We start from the raw sequence: 18,239 nt of genomic DNA on the forward strand, positions 1-18,239 counted from the left end.
ATAATTACGACATGATTTTCATTATACACTATGCACGCGAATACGCAAGATTTTTTTTTTTACTTCGGGTCAAGATACATACTTTGGACAGAATGACGTGGAAGAAAGGAGGAGGCAGGGGGAGTTTTGTATTCTAAGGCTACGTGTACCCTTTGTATTATTATTATATAGGTACAGATATCTTTTTCGTCTGTTAAAAAATTCAAAGAGGAGAAAAAACATCATTGTTCCCAGGGCACCTTTCTTTCGATCCCAGGAGTGGATTCACTGTTATAAAAATATATAAGTAGGTATTCCGTATCGCGATTGTCTGATTCAGTTTTCGCCTTTATCAAAATTTTCCAATACGTTGAATCCGTAGGAAAGTCTGTTCTAATAAAAAGGACTATTTTCGCCTTCGCCTTCGCCATTAAATACAAAACGTGACGTTTTCCTTCAACTTGGCATATTGTTCGTGTTAACGCTTCAACTCACGTAGAAAACAGCAACTTGGACGAATTGTGAAATGAATTCCTTCGAATGTGTATTGCTACATTAAATATTCAAAACTTCCAACTCCAACCCTCGAAAAGTTATTCAAAACAGGAACGTGGCCGAAAAAAAGAAAAGAATGAAAGAAATTGGCCAATCCATTAAATTGAGAGATCTTCGTAGGTACTACAAAAGCTGGCAAATTTCAAGAGTTTCGTTCAACAATTCACCTACATACGAGTATACCTATTTATACATTTTCATCGTTATTACCTCGAGTAGGTACTACTTACCTGCTATTTTCAATTTTCCTGCGTCAGAATACCTATCTACTTTATACTCGTAAGGGAATGGCTCTTTATTTAAATTAAAACGCAGGTATCTATTTTTATGTACATTTGCATATATTGTCTACGGTTATCACAGCTTTTTGGGGCGTTCGTTGCTTTTATTACTTGTTTTTTTAAAAATAGAATAAAAATGTCTATTCCCCTTTCCCTGATATGTCCCACCTGTGTATCGATCTTGTCCTCAGTCTCCGATCACGTTTTCAAGGTAAATGATTACTAGGTAGGTAGATGGTATGGCTTTTGTGGTATGTACAAATTTGAATTTTAAAAGCTGATTTATCAGCAGTTTTGGAGCTTTAGTAGAAGCACCGAAGCAAATTTTAATTAACTTGTTCGATTTAATTAAACCAATCGAAAAGCTGCTGATACCTTTTACCGGTATTTTAAGCACGTTGACGTCATTGGGGATGGATGGCGACGCGAAAACAAATTATGGCTGTTTTTTTTTGTTTAGGTATACGTTACCTACGTTTGGATTCCTATTTTATTCTTTGTATACTTGATTATGTTTCGTACGTTATTTGAAGATATTCAAAATGTATTGTCTTCTTTTTTCTGAAAATTTTGCGTATAAATTGAATAGGTATGAATAAAAATGTACATGAAGAAATTTTCCTATTGAATAGGTATGGTTTTACTTAGAAGTAGTAGGGTATTGAAGAAGAAAAGATATTATAGGTACAAAAAATGGTGAAAAATAGCATAATAATTATAGTTAAAGGCTTTTAAAGTGATATCAATTTAAAACGATGCTATCCGCAGTCAACGCGAGCGTAACTTTATCCTGTTCACTTGCTCAGATCCCTTCAGGGAATACCTAGGTACATCAACATAGCTATTAATGTCACTGGAATACTACAACATGACAATGTTTCCTTTTTTTTTTTGTTCATGATTTAACGTAAGCTATTGCAACTGTTTGTGCCTGTAATTTATAAAGAACTGTAGTACTTTCAAGAGTAGATAGCATTTTACGAGTATTAATTTTTTTTTGTTTTTTGTTTCACAGACTGTGCCAGAGGACGAGAACGATCAAAATGAATTGCGAATTGAGTGAACTTGCAAGTGAGTAATGGAATTTGTTAAAATGTTGCGTAAATCTGTGCTACAATTTTTTTTTGTTGGTATCTTAGGTACCTATACTTAATATTTGGTCTAGGTTTAGAACAAAAATTATGTGGTTTACATTTTGGTATTTCGACAATAATTTTTCAAATTGCGCTGATAGATATAGAAAAATGTTGAAACGAAAGTCGCAGAGCGCCACATTTCGTCATCCTCATCATGTTTCAAAACCTCAAAGTTTTCAAGTTTATCAAGCGACAAATTTGTTTTTCAACATTTTTCACTTTTACTTGAATAATTAAGTACGCTGATGCACGACTGAATCAATTTTTATGAAGCTTGAAATCTCACAAGCCCATCACCGTTCCTAAAATTGGAAACACAATCACCATGGTCCAAAACTTTGCAGCTTTCGAGCGTTATCGCAAACAAAATTGAGCTTTTGGAAATTTTCATGGGGTTACCTTGCACAAAATTCATTAAAGTGTGAATTTCTAAGGAACGGCTGAACCGCGATTTTGATCAAATTTGAAATTTCACAATTAGGCTACCAACCGGATACTTCGAAATCATCATCATCATCACGTTCCAAAAGCTCAAAGCTTCCAAGTTTATCGAGCGACAAATTTGTTTTTCAAATTTAAAAAAAAATCATTACTCATTACTTAGAAAACGGCTGAACCGATTTCGATGAAACTTGAAATCTCACAAAGCCTCCACCACGTGGATCGTTTTCAAACAAATTGTTTACGTATAAGTATGTAAATTGATTCAATTCACAGTGAATTGTTCGTGAGAGTATTAATTCATTTACTCAAGAGAATCATTCATAAACGAATTTATAAATTTTTTGAAAGAACCATTCGCGAACGAATTGATCAATTCTTCAATTTATGAATCAATTCGTTCATGAATGTTACACCAAAAATTATTCAATTCGTTCGTGAATGATTCACGAAAAATCATTCAAGTAAATGAATCGATTCATTCGCGAATTAAACACTTATACGAATCAAGTCATTCGCGAATGATTCACCAAAAATTATTCAATTTGATCGTGAATGGTTCACGAAAAATCAAGTAAACAGAATCGATTCGTTCGCGAACGAGTCACTTGTACGAATCAGTTCGTTCGCAAATGATTCGCCAAAAATTGTTCAATTCATTCGCGAATGATTCACCAAAAATTATTCAATTCGTTCGTGAATGATTCAACAAAAATCAAGTTAACAGAATCGATTCGTTCGCGAACGAGTCACTTGTACAAATCAATTCATTCGCAAATGATTCACCAAAAATTATTCAATTCGTTCGTGAATGATTCACGAAAAATCAAGTAAATGAATCGATTCATTCGCGAACGAGTCACTTGTACAAATCAATTCATTCGCGAATGATTCACCAAAAATTATTCAATTCGTTGGTGAATGATTCAACAAAAATCAAGTAAACAGAATTGATTCGTTCGCGAATTAAACACTTATACGAATCAAGTCATTCGCGAATGATTCACCAAAAATTATTCAATTCGTTCGCGAATGATTCACCAACTATTAATCAATTCGTTCGCGAGTGATTCATCTTAAAATCAATCAAATTTGTTCAATCGCTAATCGATTGTGAATGATTCGATTCTATTGTAAACAGATCAATTGCTATACAAATGTTTCAAAAAAGTGACTCCATTTGTTCGTAAAAGATTTGCATTTGAAGAAAAGTCGGTCTTCTCACGCTGAGTGTTTTCTTTTCTCTGTTAAGGATTAATAATTTTTAAATAGGTAACAAAATTACATTTTATTTTTATTATATTGATTGAAAAAGACTATGATATAAGTCCTCGTTTTGATATTCGAAACTGCTAATCTCTCAAAGTCGCATTTTTAAGAAGACAAAATAAGTACCAACGTTGAAACAGTACCCATTATGGAAATTTCATTAGGGTGCTTTAAAAATTTGAAACTCCAGAAATACAAGAAATGGAAATGGTATCAGTATTGTTGACTCTCTCTTCTCTCTGAAGAAATATCCGAATGTTCAAATGCGTTAAAAAACGAATAATTTACTATACGTACGTGTGAAATTTTTAATACTTCCTCCCACCCTTCAAAAAAAGGGAGAGTGTTTGCGAAATGCCCTGCTAGCAAAAATTGAAATGATAGCGGTATTTTTAATCCCCCCCCCGAAAAAATCAGGAAATGTATCGAAAAATTGACATGTATTTGTAAAATATCGACCCCCCCTTCCTCCTTCAAAAAAAAAAGAAGTAAAGTGCTAGAAAAATGTCCTGCTGAAAGTCCTGCTTTCAGAAGCCAAATAGACAGGTCAATGATTTGCTGAGCCCAGACAGAACTTCAGACGAGCCTCATAAGTGGCACAGTTAGGTCAATGACCTACTGGACATTCGGATGCTAGATACGATGACCTCTTTCAAAAGCCAGGCAGAAAGGTCAGTGACCTTTGGAGGTCAAACTGGAAACCCGATGGCTTTCAGAAGCCACACAGATAGATCAATGACCTTCGGAGGCCAGATAGGGCGCTAGACAGCCTTCAGAAGCCAGACAAAACAGTCAACTATTTTTCGAGGCGAGATAGACAAGTCAATGATCTTTGAAGGCCAGACAAGATGCTAGGCAGCCTTCCGAACCCAGACAGACAGGTCAATGATCTTCGGATGCCAGAAAGGACACCAGACGCACAGGTCAATGACCTTAGAAAGCCGGACAGGACGCCAGATCAGCCAGATGGTTATCAGAAGCCAGAGAGATGGGTCAACGACCTTTACTAAAGGCCAGATGGCACTATGAAACTAGATAGACAGGTCAATGGCCTTGATTAAATTTTTATATTTTTTCATGACATCATATTTAAGGCGTGGGTGAAACGAAATGTAGCTTAGATCAACAAAACCAGAGGTCATGGGCTCAGCAATGTCCAGCATGTTCCAATAATTTTATTTCCCTCGATTACAATGAGTCGATGACTTATGAGTCCCATGTTCTCACAAAGTTTTACATCTTTGTTACAAATATATATTTCAATCCACAAAACCCTGGGTTATGGGCCCATTTCTTTCTTGCAAAATTATAAAATCAGAATCATCCGTGGTAAAATATGCAGCAGAATATATGATCCACAGCACCATGGGTTATGGGCCCAGCACACTATAATTTTTATATTCTTGGATTAGGTTTGGGACCAAAACAGGATGTTAATATAGGTATACTTACCTAATTTTTATATCTTCCTGGTCCCTTGTTATATTACAATATTATGCTAAAGCTTCTCAATTAAGCATACCTATTTCATTTTTCCAAGTTGTAACATGAAATTTAAAATTTACAGGTACGAGCGAACCAGTTGCAGTGGCGCCAGTACCAGCAACAGCCACAACAACTCTGGACTTTGAAATAACATCATCTCACAAAGACAATGTATCTCCAGTCGCCGGAGTTTTGAAAAAGAAGAACAAATACCGTACTCGTTCGTACTCTACTTCATCCACAGATTCGTATTGCTCATGCACCGGAAGCAGTTCGGAAGAAAGCGAAACCTCGCCTCGCGAGAAAATGCAACGCAACTCGAAAGGTTTTTCCGATTTCTGTATTCGAAGCCTTCGAAAACACGCCATTGGCCGGCGTGAAATCGAGATCGCCGAACAAGAGATGTCCGGTTTGATGGTATTGCGTCGCCGGGCAGCCGAAGACAAACCTTTGAAAGGAGCTCGAATCTCCGGTTGTACTCATATCAATGCTCAAACAGCCGTCCTGATCGAAACGCTCGTGTATTTGGGAGCTCAAGTACGTTGGTGCGCTTGCAATATATTCTCCACTCAAGACGAAGTGGCTGCCGCTTTGGTCGAGGCCGGCTACGCTGTGTTCGCTTGGCGGGGCGAATGCGAGGAGGATTTTTGGTGGTGTATCGATCAGTGTATTCATAGCGATACATGGACGCCGAATATATTGCTCGACGATGGCGGCGACGCTACGTACTTGACGCTGAAAAAATACCCCAAATTGTTCAAATCGCTCAAAGGGGTGGTCGAGGAAAGCATTACAGGCGTACATCGGCTCTACCAGTTATCCAAATCGGGTCGTCTTATTATTCCTGCCATGAACGTGAACGATTCTATAGCCAAATCAAAATTCGATAACTTATACAGCAGCCGGGAATCAATTGTCGAAAGTCTGAAACGATGCACCGATATAATGCTGAGTGGCAGGCAAGTTGTGATATGCGGATTCGGCGAGGTAGGCAAAGGATGCTCGCAATCGCTGCGAGCTCTCGGATGTATCGTCTACGTTACTGAAATCGACCCATTGTGCGCGCTACAAGCCTGCATGGAGGGTTTCAAAGTGGTCAAGTTGACCGAAGTTGTGCACAAAGTCGACGTAGTGATAACAGCCACCGGCAACAAGAACGTTATCACTAGATCGTTGATGGAGAAGATGAAAAATGGCTGTATTATTTGTAACATGGGTCACTCGAATACGGAAATCGACGTGATGAGTATACGTACCCCAGATTTGGTGTGGGAACGAGTCCGGCACGAGGTCGATCAAATAATATGGCCCGATGGTAAACGAATAATCTTGCTGGCTGAAGGTAGACTGGTTAATTTATGCTGTTGCAGTTTACCATCGTTTGTCATCTCTGTCTCCGCTGTCACCCAAGCTTTGGGTCTAATTGAGCTTTACAGCGCTCCGGAAGGCCGTTATAAATCCGACGTCTACCTGATGCCAAAGAAAATGAACGAATACGTGGCCACGCTTCATTTGTCCGCCTTTGACGCTCATCTTACCGAATTGACCGACGAGCAAGCGAAATACATCGGACTCAACAAGGCCGGACCATTTAAGCCTAATTATTACCGTTATTGAAATACCTACCGAGTGTGTAGTAGCTAACCTGAGGTTTTTGCAAATTTTTAAACAGTATTAATATGATGTAGTGAGCTGTATTCAATACAGTGTGTATTTTCAATGGTGTAGACTTTGTTTTAAAATTGAAAGGGGGAAAACAATTTGGCAATGCTTGTTGATTAGGTTCGAGTTTGGTAATCAGGCAGCGTTGAGGATGCTTATGTGTATGTTGAGGTTCGAGCAGAGTGGAAGATGTGGTATTTTTGTTGTTCATGAATACCTAGTTGAAGGGTAGGTACCTAATACCTATTGAATATTGATTAGGTTTGATGCTCAGACAAAGTTGAATGATCAGTCAGATGTCAAAATTCTTTCTTTCAAATAATCAAAAATTCCTTCAGAAGTACTGAATATACCACTCAAAATGCTATAAAATCAGAAACCCTCCCGAGAGCACCATCTCTGATGACTTCGTGGGTCTCCCAGACAGAAAAATCTAACAAGAGAACCTCAGGTGTCACACTCCAATTTGAATGGGACTGCGATTTTTGGAAAGAGCATTGTCTAAAACCCCCAAAACCAAATTTTCAGCAGCCCAAGTTCATTTTTCGATTTTTGGCGAATTTTTGAAAATTCAAAATTGACTGTTTTTGGCGATTTACGCTTTTTTTTAAAAAGTACGTACTTGATCAGTAAAAATGGTCAAAATAAGTCCCAAAACTAATATTAATTACCCAAATCCAAATTGTACCATTTCCAGCCATTCTGGAACCTCCAGTGCGATTTTTCAATTTCTCCAGAATTTTGAATTTGCTCTAGAAGGCGTGAATATGCAGTTGGGCAGCTAAAAGTCGAGTTGTGTATTACACTCGACCTGTTTAAAGAGTTTATCTACATTTGAGCCGATTTTGGGAGTGAAACCTCAAGAGTGTAGTTTTTTGAGGTGTCACTCTCGCTCCAAAACGGCTGGAATTTCTTGAAGAAATACAGCGATTCGCACAAATTTCAAAAATTTCCTCACAAACGGTCATCTTTTAATTTTTTTTGGATTTTTTAATTTTGAAAAAAGCTGGTCAAAAAACCACTCTTGAGGTGTCACTCTCGAAATCGGCTCAAATGTAGATAAACTCGTTAAACAGGTCGAGTATAATACACAACTCGATTTTTAGCTGCCCAACTGCATATTCACGCCTTCTGAAGCAAATTCAATATTCTGGAGAAATTGAAAAATCTCGCTGGAGGCTCCAGAATAGCTGGAAATTGTGAAATTTGGATTTGGGGGGTTAGTTTTGGACAAAATACAGCGATTCGCGTGAATTTCAAAAATTTCCACACAAACGGGAACCTTTTGATTTCTTGGATTTTTTAATTTTGAAAAAAGATGGTCAAAAAACCACTCTTGAGGTGTCACTCTCGAAATCGGCTCAAATGTAGATAAACTCGTTAAACAGGTCGAGTATAATACACAACTCGATTTTTAGCTGCCCAACTGAATATTCACGCCTTCTGAAGCAAATTCAAAATTCTGGAGAAATTGAAAAATCGCGCTGGAGGCTCCAGAATGGATGGAAATGGTAAAATTTGGATTTGGGTAATTATTATTAGTTCTGGGACTTGTTTTGACCATTTTTACTGATCAAGTACGTACTTTAAAAAAAAAGCATAAATCGCCAAAAACAGTCAATTTTGAATTTTCAAAAATTCCCCAAAAATCGAAAAATGAACTTAGGCAGCTGAAAATTTGGTTTTGGGGGTTTTAGACCATGCTCTTTCCAAAAATCGCGGTCCCGTTCAAATCAGAGTGTGACACCACAAAAGGTTCCCTTGCTTGTAAGCCAAAAGTTGGGAATTTTTGGGAAAAATTGGGTGAATGGAAAAGTTGGAAAAAGGAAGAAATTGTGTAGCAGAGAAAATCAAAGAATTACCAAAAATTATGGGTTTTTACTTCTTGAATCATAAATTTTCAAACGTTTTCGCCCTCGCTTCACTCAGGACAAATCATTTTCCTTTTATTTTCTCCGAACAAAATTGACTTCTCATATCAAAAGTAGGTAGGTGAGTAATGTTGTTGTACCTACTTGAAATTTCCCCCCCCCCCCAAAAAAAAATGGATCTCCAATACATTTTAGTTAAATTAAAACTGCCAGAAAATACCAACTTCTTCTAAAATATCAAAAAATGTCATACTTTTTGGCCGAAAATTCGGAAACAATTATTCTTAATTTTTGCTAAATTTGGTTGTTTTTGAAAATATAAAAATGATTGTCCTGAAAAAAAACAAAGAATTGTGAATTTTCAAGAGCTTTTGCCCTCGCTCGCTCGGGCTCTATTCATATTTTCAAAAATATTATAATTTACTGAAAACTGGAAATTCTGAAACTATGAAAACCAACTTTTCACATCATCAAAAATTCAAAAATGATGTTTACATTTTGAATTATCAATTTTTCACAGCTTTCGACCTCGCTTCGCTCGAGTTAGGTCATTTTCCTTTTTTCTTTTCTGAATTCTGACCAAAATTGAAGGGTTGAAAAATTGATGCAAAACACCAAAAAGCACAATATTTTAAGGTTGAAACTTCTTATAGGTACTTATCGAAAAGAATTTTTTTTGTTCCTCACAAATTTGCCAACGCTTTAATCAGTCGAAATCAATAATGTTCTGTTCTCTTTTTGAATTTAATTTTCATAGGCCAAAAGGGTAAAAAAAAAACACACGAAAAATAACAAGAAAAAATTACAAATTTTGGATTTTGGATTTCAGTATTAAGTACCAATCTTGAAATTAAATAATTCAAATTTTTGGTCAAATATAAAAATAAAAACATCGTTTTTGAACATTTAAAATTATTCAACATTTTCGTTTCCTACTCCCTCTTTCAGACAGACTTTGTTCAAACCACATCTGGCTATAATTAGCATGAAAAGACTGGAGTGATGGGGGTCTGGGATAAATTAAAACAATTTCAGTTTAACCCCCCCCCCCGGACACATCGCTTCATCATGCCTCTGAAAAGATCCCCTCGAGCTCGCCAAACCTAATATTCGATATTCTCCAAATGATATGGGTTGATTTTTGCATAAAAAAATCCTTCAAATTGGTCATCTTGGCTCGTCGTTTGGGTTGCATATACTCATCATTAAGGGTCAATTTTTTGAAAACTCGCAATTAAACACTCGTGCATTTTCACCATTGAAAGTTCAACTTGAAAAAAAAAATATTTAAGGAACTTTGAATTCTATGGCAAAACAAACACGAGAAATAGATTTCTTGTATCCAAAAACCGCATCAACTACAGTCCGTACATCTTCAAAAGCTCTCTAAAATTTATAAAAAATTCCAAAGTTCTGATGTGAAATGCGTCGATTTGGAAAGATACTAAATTAAATCAATAATTCATGATTTCAAAATAAGCAATGCAATTTTGAATGATAAAATGAAATACGTTTATTACAGAGTACGAAACTACTATAACTCAAAACTTTCAAACACATCACAAAAATTACACTTGGATCACTCACACCGTACAAAATATTATCAAAAAATATCACAAAATTCTTCACAAAATAGACCATACAAAATTATAACGAAATGTCGGTAACATTACGATAGAAATTAAGAAAAATACGTATCTATCATTCTGTTTCAGTTAATGAACGTCTCACCGACCGAGACACGATCAACTTGAGGGTTTAACACTGAAAAAAGCAGTAATCGGTATATGCTTTTTGGCGGGGCTTTGCAGTTTCATTTTTTTAGACTGCCTTTTATTATCTGATCCTTTGCTGGAAGAAATGCTACTAGAGCTACTGTTTGCCTTTTCAGCATTCCTCTCAGCTATTTCAGCTTTATTCAACTCTTTTTGTAACGCCATGGCCGCGTGGAGATCCAAATGTTCCAGGAAATCAATCAACGGAATAAATTTATGACACTCGGCGCATTTTTCTACCATTTGATCGGCAGAAGTTGAAGGTCCTGGTTCAACGTCCATTGTGCTGTCGATAACTCCGGGCATAGATTCTTCTTCGTCGAACGTACATACTGAGATTGAGTTATCCAACGAGTTATCGTTTTTGTTGAACGGTTTTTCGTATTTGATCGGAACGTAAACATTTTTATCTTTGAAAATTTTGCAAAAGAACGAATTACTGTAATCGAATCCTAAATTGGTAGAATTATTCGAATTCGGAGCTGGATCATCTTTCGAAGTAGATGGAACTGGGTTATCGTACACATTTTCCGAACTGGGCGAAGGGTTACGTAATTTATTAAGTATTTTATTCAGTCCTGAGGCGAATTCTGGCTCTTCCGAAGCATGTGGTATTAATGTTCGAGTAGATTCTGATTCCGATGTTTTGATGGAAATATCTTTGGTGGATATCGCTTCAAGTTCACTTTTGATCGGGCTAGAAGGAGGAGGATCTGGTTTAGATTCGACTTCGATTGCGAGTAAATCTGGGTCGTTTGATTTTTCGGTATCGTTATCAGGAACTGATTCGTTTTCATCTGTCTTTGGTTTTATCAGTTTGAAAAATTTAAACAACGAACTTGCAGAGCTTTTTACTTCGATGAACTTGCTCACCGATATTCCGAGTAAATTCAACGATGGAATCCTGCGGAATTATTACAATTAGTTTATATTTCAAGTACAGCACGAGAAAATGAATAATTAGCGTTAGTACCATGCATCGGATTTCTGAGGAGCTGTATTACATTTCGATATTAAAATCATACAGCTGTTGACAATTTCTTCCTTCGTGTAATTATTTAAAGCTGTACTTCGCGAAAATACCGTAGTTTTGCCATTTTCTTCGAAATGTGTATTAACAGTGATCAACGTAGCTCTTCTTTTGTTCTGAAAAATGAAAGAAAACTCGGTAAAAAAAATTTAAACGAAAGGAATAATGGTATAACTCGATCCGATTTCATACCGCGATTAAATCATTCTGAATACGTTCGTAAACTTCATCAGCTAATTCTTCCATCCAATGTTTAACGACTTTTTTAGTCGTAAGTGCCGTATGAGCTGGGAAATTCTTACAGCATCCTATCGACTTTGAAACAATTCTAGGTTTGACCGGGTCTACGTCAATTCCACGAGAAATATTGTACAGCCAAGATCTAGATTTGAAACACCACTAAAATAAATACGAATCCACGAATAACATTGTAATGGAGGTAATTGATTACTTACCCGTTTTTTTCACCGAATTTCTGCTGTAAATCTCGCATCGAAAATTTCGCAACTTCGCTCATCGTAGAACAATTCAACTGCTGTTTAACTGAATCACCGAGTTTACCACCTAAAGATCGGATTTTTTCTACTGGAAGTGTTTCGTACAAAACTGATACGCTCGAATGCGGTAACACCGTTTGTTTATTCGGTTTGTGGAGACCGCATGATAATTTAGCCAAGATCTGCGTATTGATAAAACACATTTTTCGTGTTACTTCGATAATCAAAATTAACTTTCAACAATAACTAAAAACTACGAACCTTATTATGTGAAATACCAGCGGAGCAACGAAACCCTGTTTTTTCATACACAGCGGCTCTGATCTCTTCCACCAAAGCAGCCGCATGAGCCAATTTGAGTAAATTATCATCGTTCATACCACCGTCGTATAAATCATTGAGCCACTGGTTCGTTCCTCGAGTTGAAAAAATAAACGAAATATCAATCGGTGTCTAAAAAGCAGCTAAATGAGTTAAAAAACACTCACCTCCCTCATCCGGATACCCGACCACAAATGTGTTTTGCACATCACTCAGTTTTACTTTTCCACATCGTTTTTCTACAAGTTCGGTCAAGTCCAGGAACGCTTCATCTATACTGGCTTTTTCGACACAAGGTGAAAATTCGTTCAGAACGGCTATCACCTCACGTCCAGCATCTCTGTATCTAACACAACAAAGAAAATAATTTTACGAACTGATATACTACTAATGCAATATTTACATTGGCAAGTAAAATACTTACTTGGTCAAGTCAGCTTTGCCTCTAACATCAGGTACAGCGACAAGTTCAATTTCGGGGCAGTGTTTTTTAGCATCTACACCTCTCATTCGTCTGGTCACTCCTAAGTTTCGAGCTTCGTAGTTTACAGCTATGATACTGGAAGATGAAAAACCGTCAAGAGATGTCACGTAGAAGATATAAAAATATATAATTGAAACAATCTACTAACCCACCGCCTTTCCAGGTTTGATATTGTACCACAGCAATCGGTTTTCCTTGAAGAGATGGATTCAGTCTGGCTTCAACTTGACAATAGAAGCAATCCATGTCTATAAGAGTTATTACTCGATTAAACATAATGGAAACGTTGGAACGTCAAAGGTATTTAGCAAAATTAACAGAAATTATTTGACAAATGAATTAGCAGAAAATTAATCAAAATTGATTACTCAAACTGTTTTCAAAAATTCAAAATTATTCAACTTTACGCAAAATTTGAAAAATCTGTTTTTTGTTGACTTTTGTTATGAAACGTAAAATTTCTTCAGCAGTGTTACCAACTTGGATACATATAAGACGATGCATTTTGATTGGTCAAACGAACGATGACATCACAAATATTCAAAATTTTCACACCGCCTTGCCGCCAATCCATAATATAAACAAACATTGCTGATAAATGATAATTTTTGAAATTCTTTTCTAGGGTACTGTATAATGGGTATGATCGACGTCAGTCATTTTGGTTGTCTCATGTCGTTGTGTACAATGCATCGATAGTAAATGTGGTATAAGTGTGGGTGAGACTTACTCACACTTATACAACATTTACACGCGAGACAACCAAAATGGCTGACGTCGATCATACCCAATGTACAGTACCCTATCTTTTCGGCGAATTTGAGAGCTTGAAAAAATTTGATCAATATTTGCCATCATATAAAACAATCTCGAGCATTTATTTCCAGTCATAACCCTTGTTTAACTATCCCAGTGCCCTAGTTATACCAACGTTAAACGAACGATCAACAATTTAATTTCCAGCTTGTAAATGCAAATTTTGCGGTGAGTTTAGAGTTATTTTTCAAGCTTTAGTGTTTCAGTGAAGTACTTATTTCATTTGTATTTCAATTTTCAGTTCGTTCCAATTCCAAGATAAGAAAAAATGACCCAGCAGTACGTGCTAATTACCGGAGGAGCTGGATATATCGGAAGTCACTGTGTTTTAGTTCTATTACAAAGTGGTTACGACGTTTTAGTGCTGGACAACTGTTCCAATACATATTCAGGTAGGTATTTATCGTTGAGGTAAATTTGGCCAAACTGTGAACGACATAGGAAATCCGAGATTGAATCAATTATTACGATATTGCTGCGACTTATCGACGATAAGAAAAAGTATATTTTTGATAACGTTAGTTATTTATAAATTAACCGTATTATATTTTGTTGAAGCTGACGAAGGTGATAAACCCGAATCGTTGAAACGAGTAGAAAAGTTGACTGGAAAAACACTTTCGTACGTTTACGGTGATTTTTCGGACTGTCAAAAATTGAAGAATGTTTTTACTCGAGTTGGTTTTTTTTTTAGTTAGCCTACTACGGTTTAATTACTACAGAATTGTAAATTTATATTCGTCTCTCCCTTTTCCAGTATAAGATTTCGTGCGTTATACATTGCGCCGCTTTGAAATCAGTCAAACAATCGTGCGATCTACCTCTCCCATACTATACGAATAATGTTGCCGGATCGTTGAATTTACTCCAAGTAAATATACCGACGACATCACATATGATCAGATCAGAATCACATACATTCCAAAGAGCTTGTTTAATTACACAAGATTTTACAGGCGATGTCAGAATGCGGAGTGAAAAGTATAATTTTTTCTTCCTCTTCTTCAGTGTACGGTAATCCGCAATTCCTACCAGTGACCGAAGACCATCCTACGGGTGAAAATTGTGCCAATCCGTACGGAAGGACTAAGTTCATGGTGGAGGAAATTTTGAAGGATATAAGCTTATCCGATAAGGTATCTTGAATAATTTATACTTCGAATTATTCGCTTTTCCCATTTTGTATCTGAACTGAAACTTATACAGGAATGGAAAGTATACTCATTGCGATACTTTAATCCCGTTGGAGCTCATCCCAGTGGAGAAATTGGAGAAGACCCGTTAGGTATACCCAGTAACCTAATGCCAGTTGTATCCCAAGTAGCGGTGGGTAAACTGAAAGAGCTCGCTGTGTACGGTGACGATTACAATACACCTGATGGGACATGTAAACCACCTAAACTACACGATGATCTCTAATTATTCGCTATTCGTGATGGTTGTGTTATTTGATCAGGTGTACGGGACTATATTCACATCATGGATCTAGCTGAAGGTCACATTGCCGCAGTTGGTAAACTTTTGACCGAAAAAAAAGGCGGCATTTTTAAAGCTTATAATTTAGGCACAGGTTCCGGTGTGTCTGTATTACAGGTAACTATCTTAAATTGCCTCGAAAATATCGCGTATTCATTTATTTAACGATTGTATTGTGTTATCTGTTTCCTCAGGTAGTGAATACTTTCGAAAAAGTCAACAAAATAAACATTCCGTGTAAAGTCGCCCCTGGACGAGCCGGTGACATCGCCTCTTCTTATTGTGCTGTCGATTTAGCCAAAAAAGAATTAGTCTGGGAAGCTAAATACGGTCTCGTTGAAATGTGTATGTATTTGAAATATTTTTCGAACCTTTTTTCATCAGTACTTAAATTTATCTAATATGTGAGTGGTTCTTTCTCTAGGTCGAGATTCCTGGAATTGGCAATCGAAGAACCCGAAGGGTTACCGAAAATAATTTTAATAATTTTAATCGCGTTCTGGTGTCATTTACACGACGCAATCATGCATTTACCATATTTTAAAATGAATTTTTCATTGTTTTTTTTTTACTAGTATGTTGAAAAAATGATTTTATTTCTACGATGGAAGTTTGTATTTTTTTTGGCGCGTCTTCTTCTTTCATTAGACAGAAGAACTCGTCGATTTTATCCTCGTGGTCATAATTCAAATAGGCGATCGTTACGAAGAAACTTATCGGGATAATGATCAGTACGTGTAGTTTGTAGGTAATTCCCATCTTATATCGAGCGTCAAAAAGGTCATAGGTTCCCAAGGTATTTTTTGGGCCAAAAATACATTGAAAAACTGGTCAAAAAATACGATTAATTTTCAATTTAAAAAGGTGATTTACAAATTTGCGCTATTTTGGGACCAAAAATATTTTTTTAGCTGCGCAGATTCGAAATCGAGCATAAACTCGATTTGTGATGAGAAAAAGTGATTCCCAAAGTTTTAGATATCCCATCGCATTTTTCGACCAGTTTCAAGAAATCTTTCAAGAATTTTGAGTCAAAAAAATACACTAATGGATCCTTTGACTTTTTGACACGGTAGTTGATACATGAAAATAACTATTTTACTGTTTCAGATAAGTACATTTTTTCGTTGTTTTTTTTTGAACGAGGAGAGTATCAAAATATTGAAATTTTGAGACCTTCGAACACCAGTGGTACACACAGTTTTGTGAGTGAGCAGCTTCAAATTTTATGGTAGACTAAAACCCAGGGGTCTTTTTTTTGGTTGAAAAAATCTGGTCAAATCAGTTTTTACAGACCCGTTTTTTTAATTTTTTATTTTTACTTAGGTACTTTTGAATAGATAAAATCAAAAGCTTTTAATTCAGGATTTTTAGTGATTTTTTGCGGGGGGGGGGGCATCGTAATTGAAAATCGGCACTAATGGTCAGTCATAATTTATCTGAATTGTCATTCATTTGAATGATTTCTCTTATATAAGACCAATCTCTTCACAATTATCTGGCGAAATGATTTTTTATGCACATACATTTGCCAGAAGAGATAGAGATAGGTATATGTACTTACTTAGGTATTTATTCAAGAACTTAATGCCTCATACTAATTTTTTCAATTTTTTCGGACTTCAATTACATATCTCAACTTCCTAAAAATTAGCATATTTTTTAGAAAGTTTCGACTCTATGATGAAATTATTAGCAAGAGATAATTATTCCTTATTTTCAAGCATCTTTAAAAAAAAAGTTTTATTGAACGAATTTTTTACTTTTCCCCTCTTCCCTTCCATTGATTTCTGACCAGGAATTTATTTTAGGTAGTGAAATCATCAAAATGGGTCTTCACATTTGGGTCTGCCTAGTTTCATGTTTCTCACAACTCATTTCATAAAATATATGCGTAGTTTTATAAATTTGCGAACGTGAACTACTAAACTTTAAATTTGTCGTCATATTTTCAAGCTATATTGAACAATTAGTCCTTTTGCTAATAATTTATTTACAGGTGGTGTCGAACGTTATGCTACAGAACAATGAATATTTCAAAACCTTTCCTGACAAAACCCTACAATTATTTTGCATTTTTTAAAAAAATTTCTTCTCAACTTTAATACGAATAGATAAGGATGGAAACTGCACAATTCCTTGAATTGAGGTATTTAACTTCGAAAATATTATACGTACTTAGCTAGTAGTTACCTACTTAAGTAGGTATCGAAATTTTAATGTGTAATTTATTCCCCCAGAATTTTTATAAGCTAAAGAAAATTAACTAGGTATAGCTACGAGCTATTAACCAGAAGTTGAAATTCATGAAGTCATGCCATGCTATGAATACAATGCATACCTAATCAAAATAAACCCTATACCTAATAGATTTAGTGTTTAATAGTCGATGAATAATGTCGGACACAAATTTCGTCTCTCGCACAGTGCGAATATCATTTCTATGCTTAGGATTACTTGAAAATCGAAACTATCGCTTAGTTTACTCAGTATGGGTGACACTTTGTTCGATAAGTATTTTCGGCAGCATTGTAGGCGTTTTAAATTCAACAGGAGCAGATATTAAACTGGAAGCTCTTACATCACTATTCCCACAACTGAACGGAATGTTGTTATTTGTAACAATTAATGCATCGAAGAAAAACCTACTACTTCTACTGGCCAAATTGAAAGAATTTCCCAAAAGTGATATACTAGAACGCAGCAATGAATTCACCAAGAAGGAATTAATTTGGTGTTTCGTGACACTGGCAACTCAATGTGTTTGTTTTGCTGCCCCATCTCTGCTTGCTCCATTTCTGGGAGGAGAAATAAACGATAAATATTCGTACATTATACCGTTTTGGTTCTCGTGCGGTGATAGGGATTCTAATGAGAGGACTGTAGCTGTGTGCTTGCGAATTCACTCTGGAAAGGAATTATTTGTGGCTAATATGGTCCAAGGGATGTGTGCCGGATGGCATATGATTATTTATACGTCATCGTTTGCTTTGTATGGGATAATAGCCGGAGAACTCGTGGTGCATAGCGAAAGCATCAGAACAATTGTGAATGAGATCAACGAGCAGGATAAAATTGATTGGACTAATACGAAACCTAGAGCATTGGTAATAATTCGACGACGTGAAGAAAATAATTATCAAAAACTCTTGGAGATCATA

General features: G+C 36.1%; 3 protein-coding genes across 5 annotated transcripts in view; 2 read left to right on the top strand and 1 right to left on the bottom strand.

Annotated features, from left to right (window-relative positions):
- The window catches only part of LOC135849384 (S-adenosylhomocysteine hydrolase-like protein 1), a 58,331-nt gene extending 51,460 nt beyond the window's left edge, over positions 1-6,871 (top strand). For both annotated transcript variants that reach the window (XM_065369778.1, XM_065369780.1), the window contains 2 exons: positions 1,831-1,886; positions 5,229-6,871. In XM_065369778.1, the coding sequence (XP_065225850.1) occupies positions 1,859-1,886; positions 5,229-6,763 (1,563 nt within the window). In that variant the 5' untranslated portion in view covers positions 1,831-1,858 and the 3' untranslated portion in view covers positions 6,764-6,871. The remainder of the gene's footprint in view (positions 1-1,830; positions 1,887-5,228) is intronic.
- Positions 6,872-10,167: 3,296 nt separating this feature from the next.
- DNApol-eta (DNA polymerase eta) lies at positions 10,168-13,291 on the bottom strand. Of its 2 annotated transcripts, XM_065369126.1 has the most exons (9): positions 13,155-13,291; positions 12,935-13,034; positions 12,727-12,861; positions 12,470-12,648; positions 12,243-12,397; positions 11,940-12,163; positions 11,677-11,866; positions 11,428-11,600; positions 10,168-11,358 (listed from the first exon to the last, which is right to left on the bottom strand). In XM_065369126.1, exons 2-9 carry the CDS (start codon positions 13,030-13,032, stop codon positions 10,425-10,427), a joined length of 2,088 nt encoding a protein of 695 aa, XP_065225198.1. In that variant the 5' UTR covers positions 13,033-13,034; positions 13,155-13,291; the 3' UTR covers positions 10,168-10,424. The 2 variants fall into 2 exon arrangements, with proteins under 2 accessions (XP_065225198.1, XP_065225197.1); XM_065369125.1 differs by having other exon boundaries at positions 12,935-13,197.
- Positions 13,292-13,366: 75 nt separating this feature from the next.
- Positions 13,367-15,681, top strand: LOC135849003 (UDP-glucose 4-epimerase-like). Its single transcript, XM_065369128.1, has 10 exons — positions 13,367-13,426; positions 13,585-13,770; positions 13,844-13,994; positions 14,161-14,279; positions 14,360-14,473; positions 14,559-14,738; positions 14,809-14,989; positions 15,059-15,195; positions 15,273-15,423; positions 15,503-15,681. Exons 3-10 carry the CDS (start codon positions 13,871-13,873, stop codon positions 15,553-15,555), a joined length of 1,059 nt encoding a protein of 352 aa, XP_065225200.1. The 5' UTR covers positions 13,367-13,426; positions 13,585-13,770; positions 13,844-13,870; the 3' UTR covers positions 15,556-15,681.
- The last annotated feature ends 2,558 nt before the right edge of the window (positions 15,682-18,239 follow it).

Source organism: Planococcus citri, chromosome 5 (genome assembly GCF_950023065.1).
Source record: "Planococcus citri chromosome 5, ihPlaCitr1.1, whole genome shotgun sequence".
Classification (NCBI taxonomy): domain Eukaryota; kingdom Metazoa; phylum Arthropoda; class Insecta; order Hemiptera; family Pseudococcidae; genus Planococcus; species Planococcus citri.

Coding starts and splice junctions, on each gene's coding strand:
- LOC135849003 (XM_065369128.1), top strand. CDS start 13,871: ATGACCCAGCAGTACGTGCTAATTACCGGAGGAGCTGGATATATCGGA. Junction 14,280..14,359: donor TGAAGAATGTTTTTACTCGA/GTTGGTTTTTTT, acceptor TCCCTTTTCCAG/TATAAGATTTCGTGCGTTAT. Junction 14,474..14,558: donor GATCGTTGAATTTACTCCAA/GTAAATATACCG, acceptor AAGATTTTACAG/GCGATGTCAGAATGCGGAGT.
- DNApol-eta (XM_065369125.1), bottom strand. CDS start 13,062: ATGTTTAATCGAGTAATAACTCTTATAGACATGGATTGCTTCTATTGT. Junction 12,862..12,934: donor CAAACCTGGAAAGGCGGTGG/GTTAGTAGATTG, acceptor TTCATCTTCCAG/TATCATAGCTGTAAACTACG. Junction 12,398..12,469: donor CGGGTATCCGGATGAGGGAG/GTGAGTGTTTTT, acceptor TTTCAACTCGAG/GAACGAACCAGTGGCTCAAT.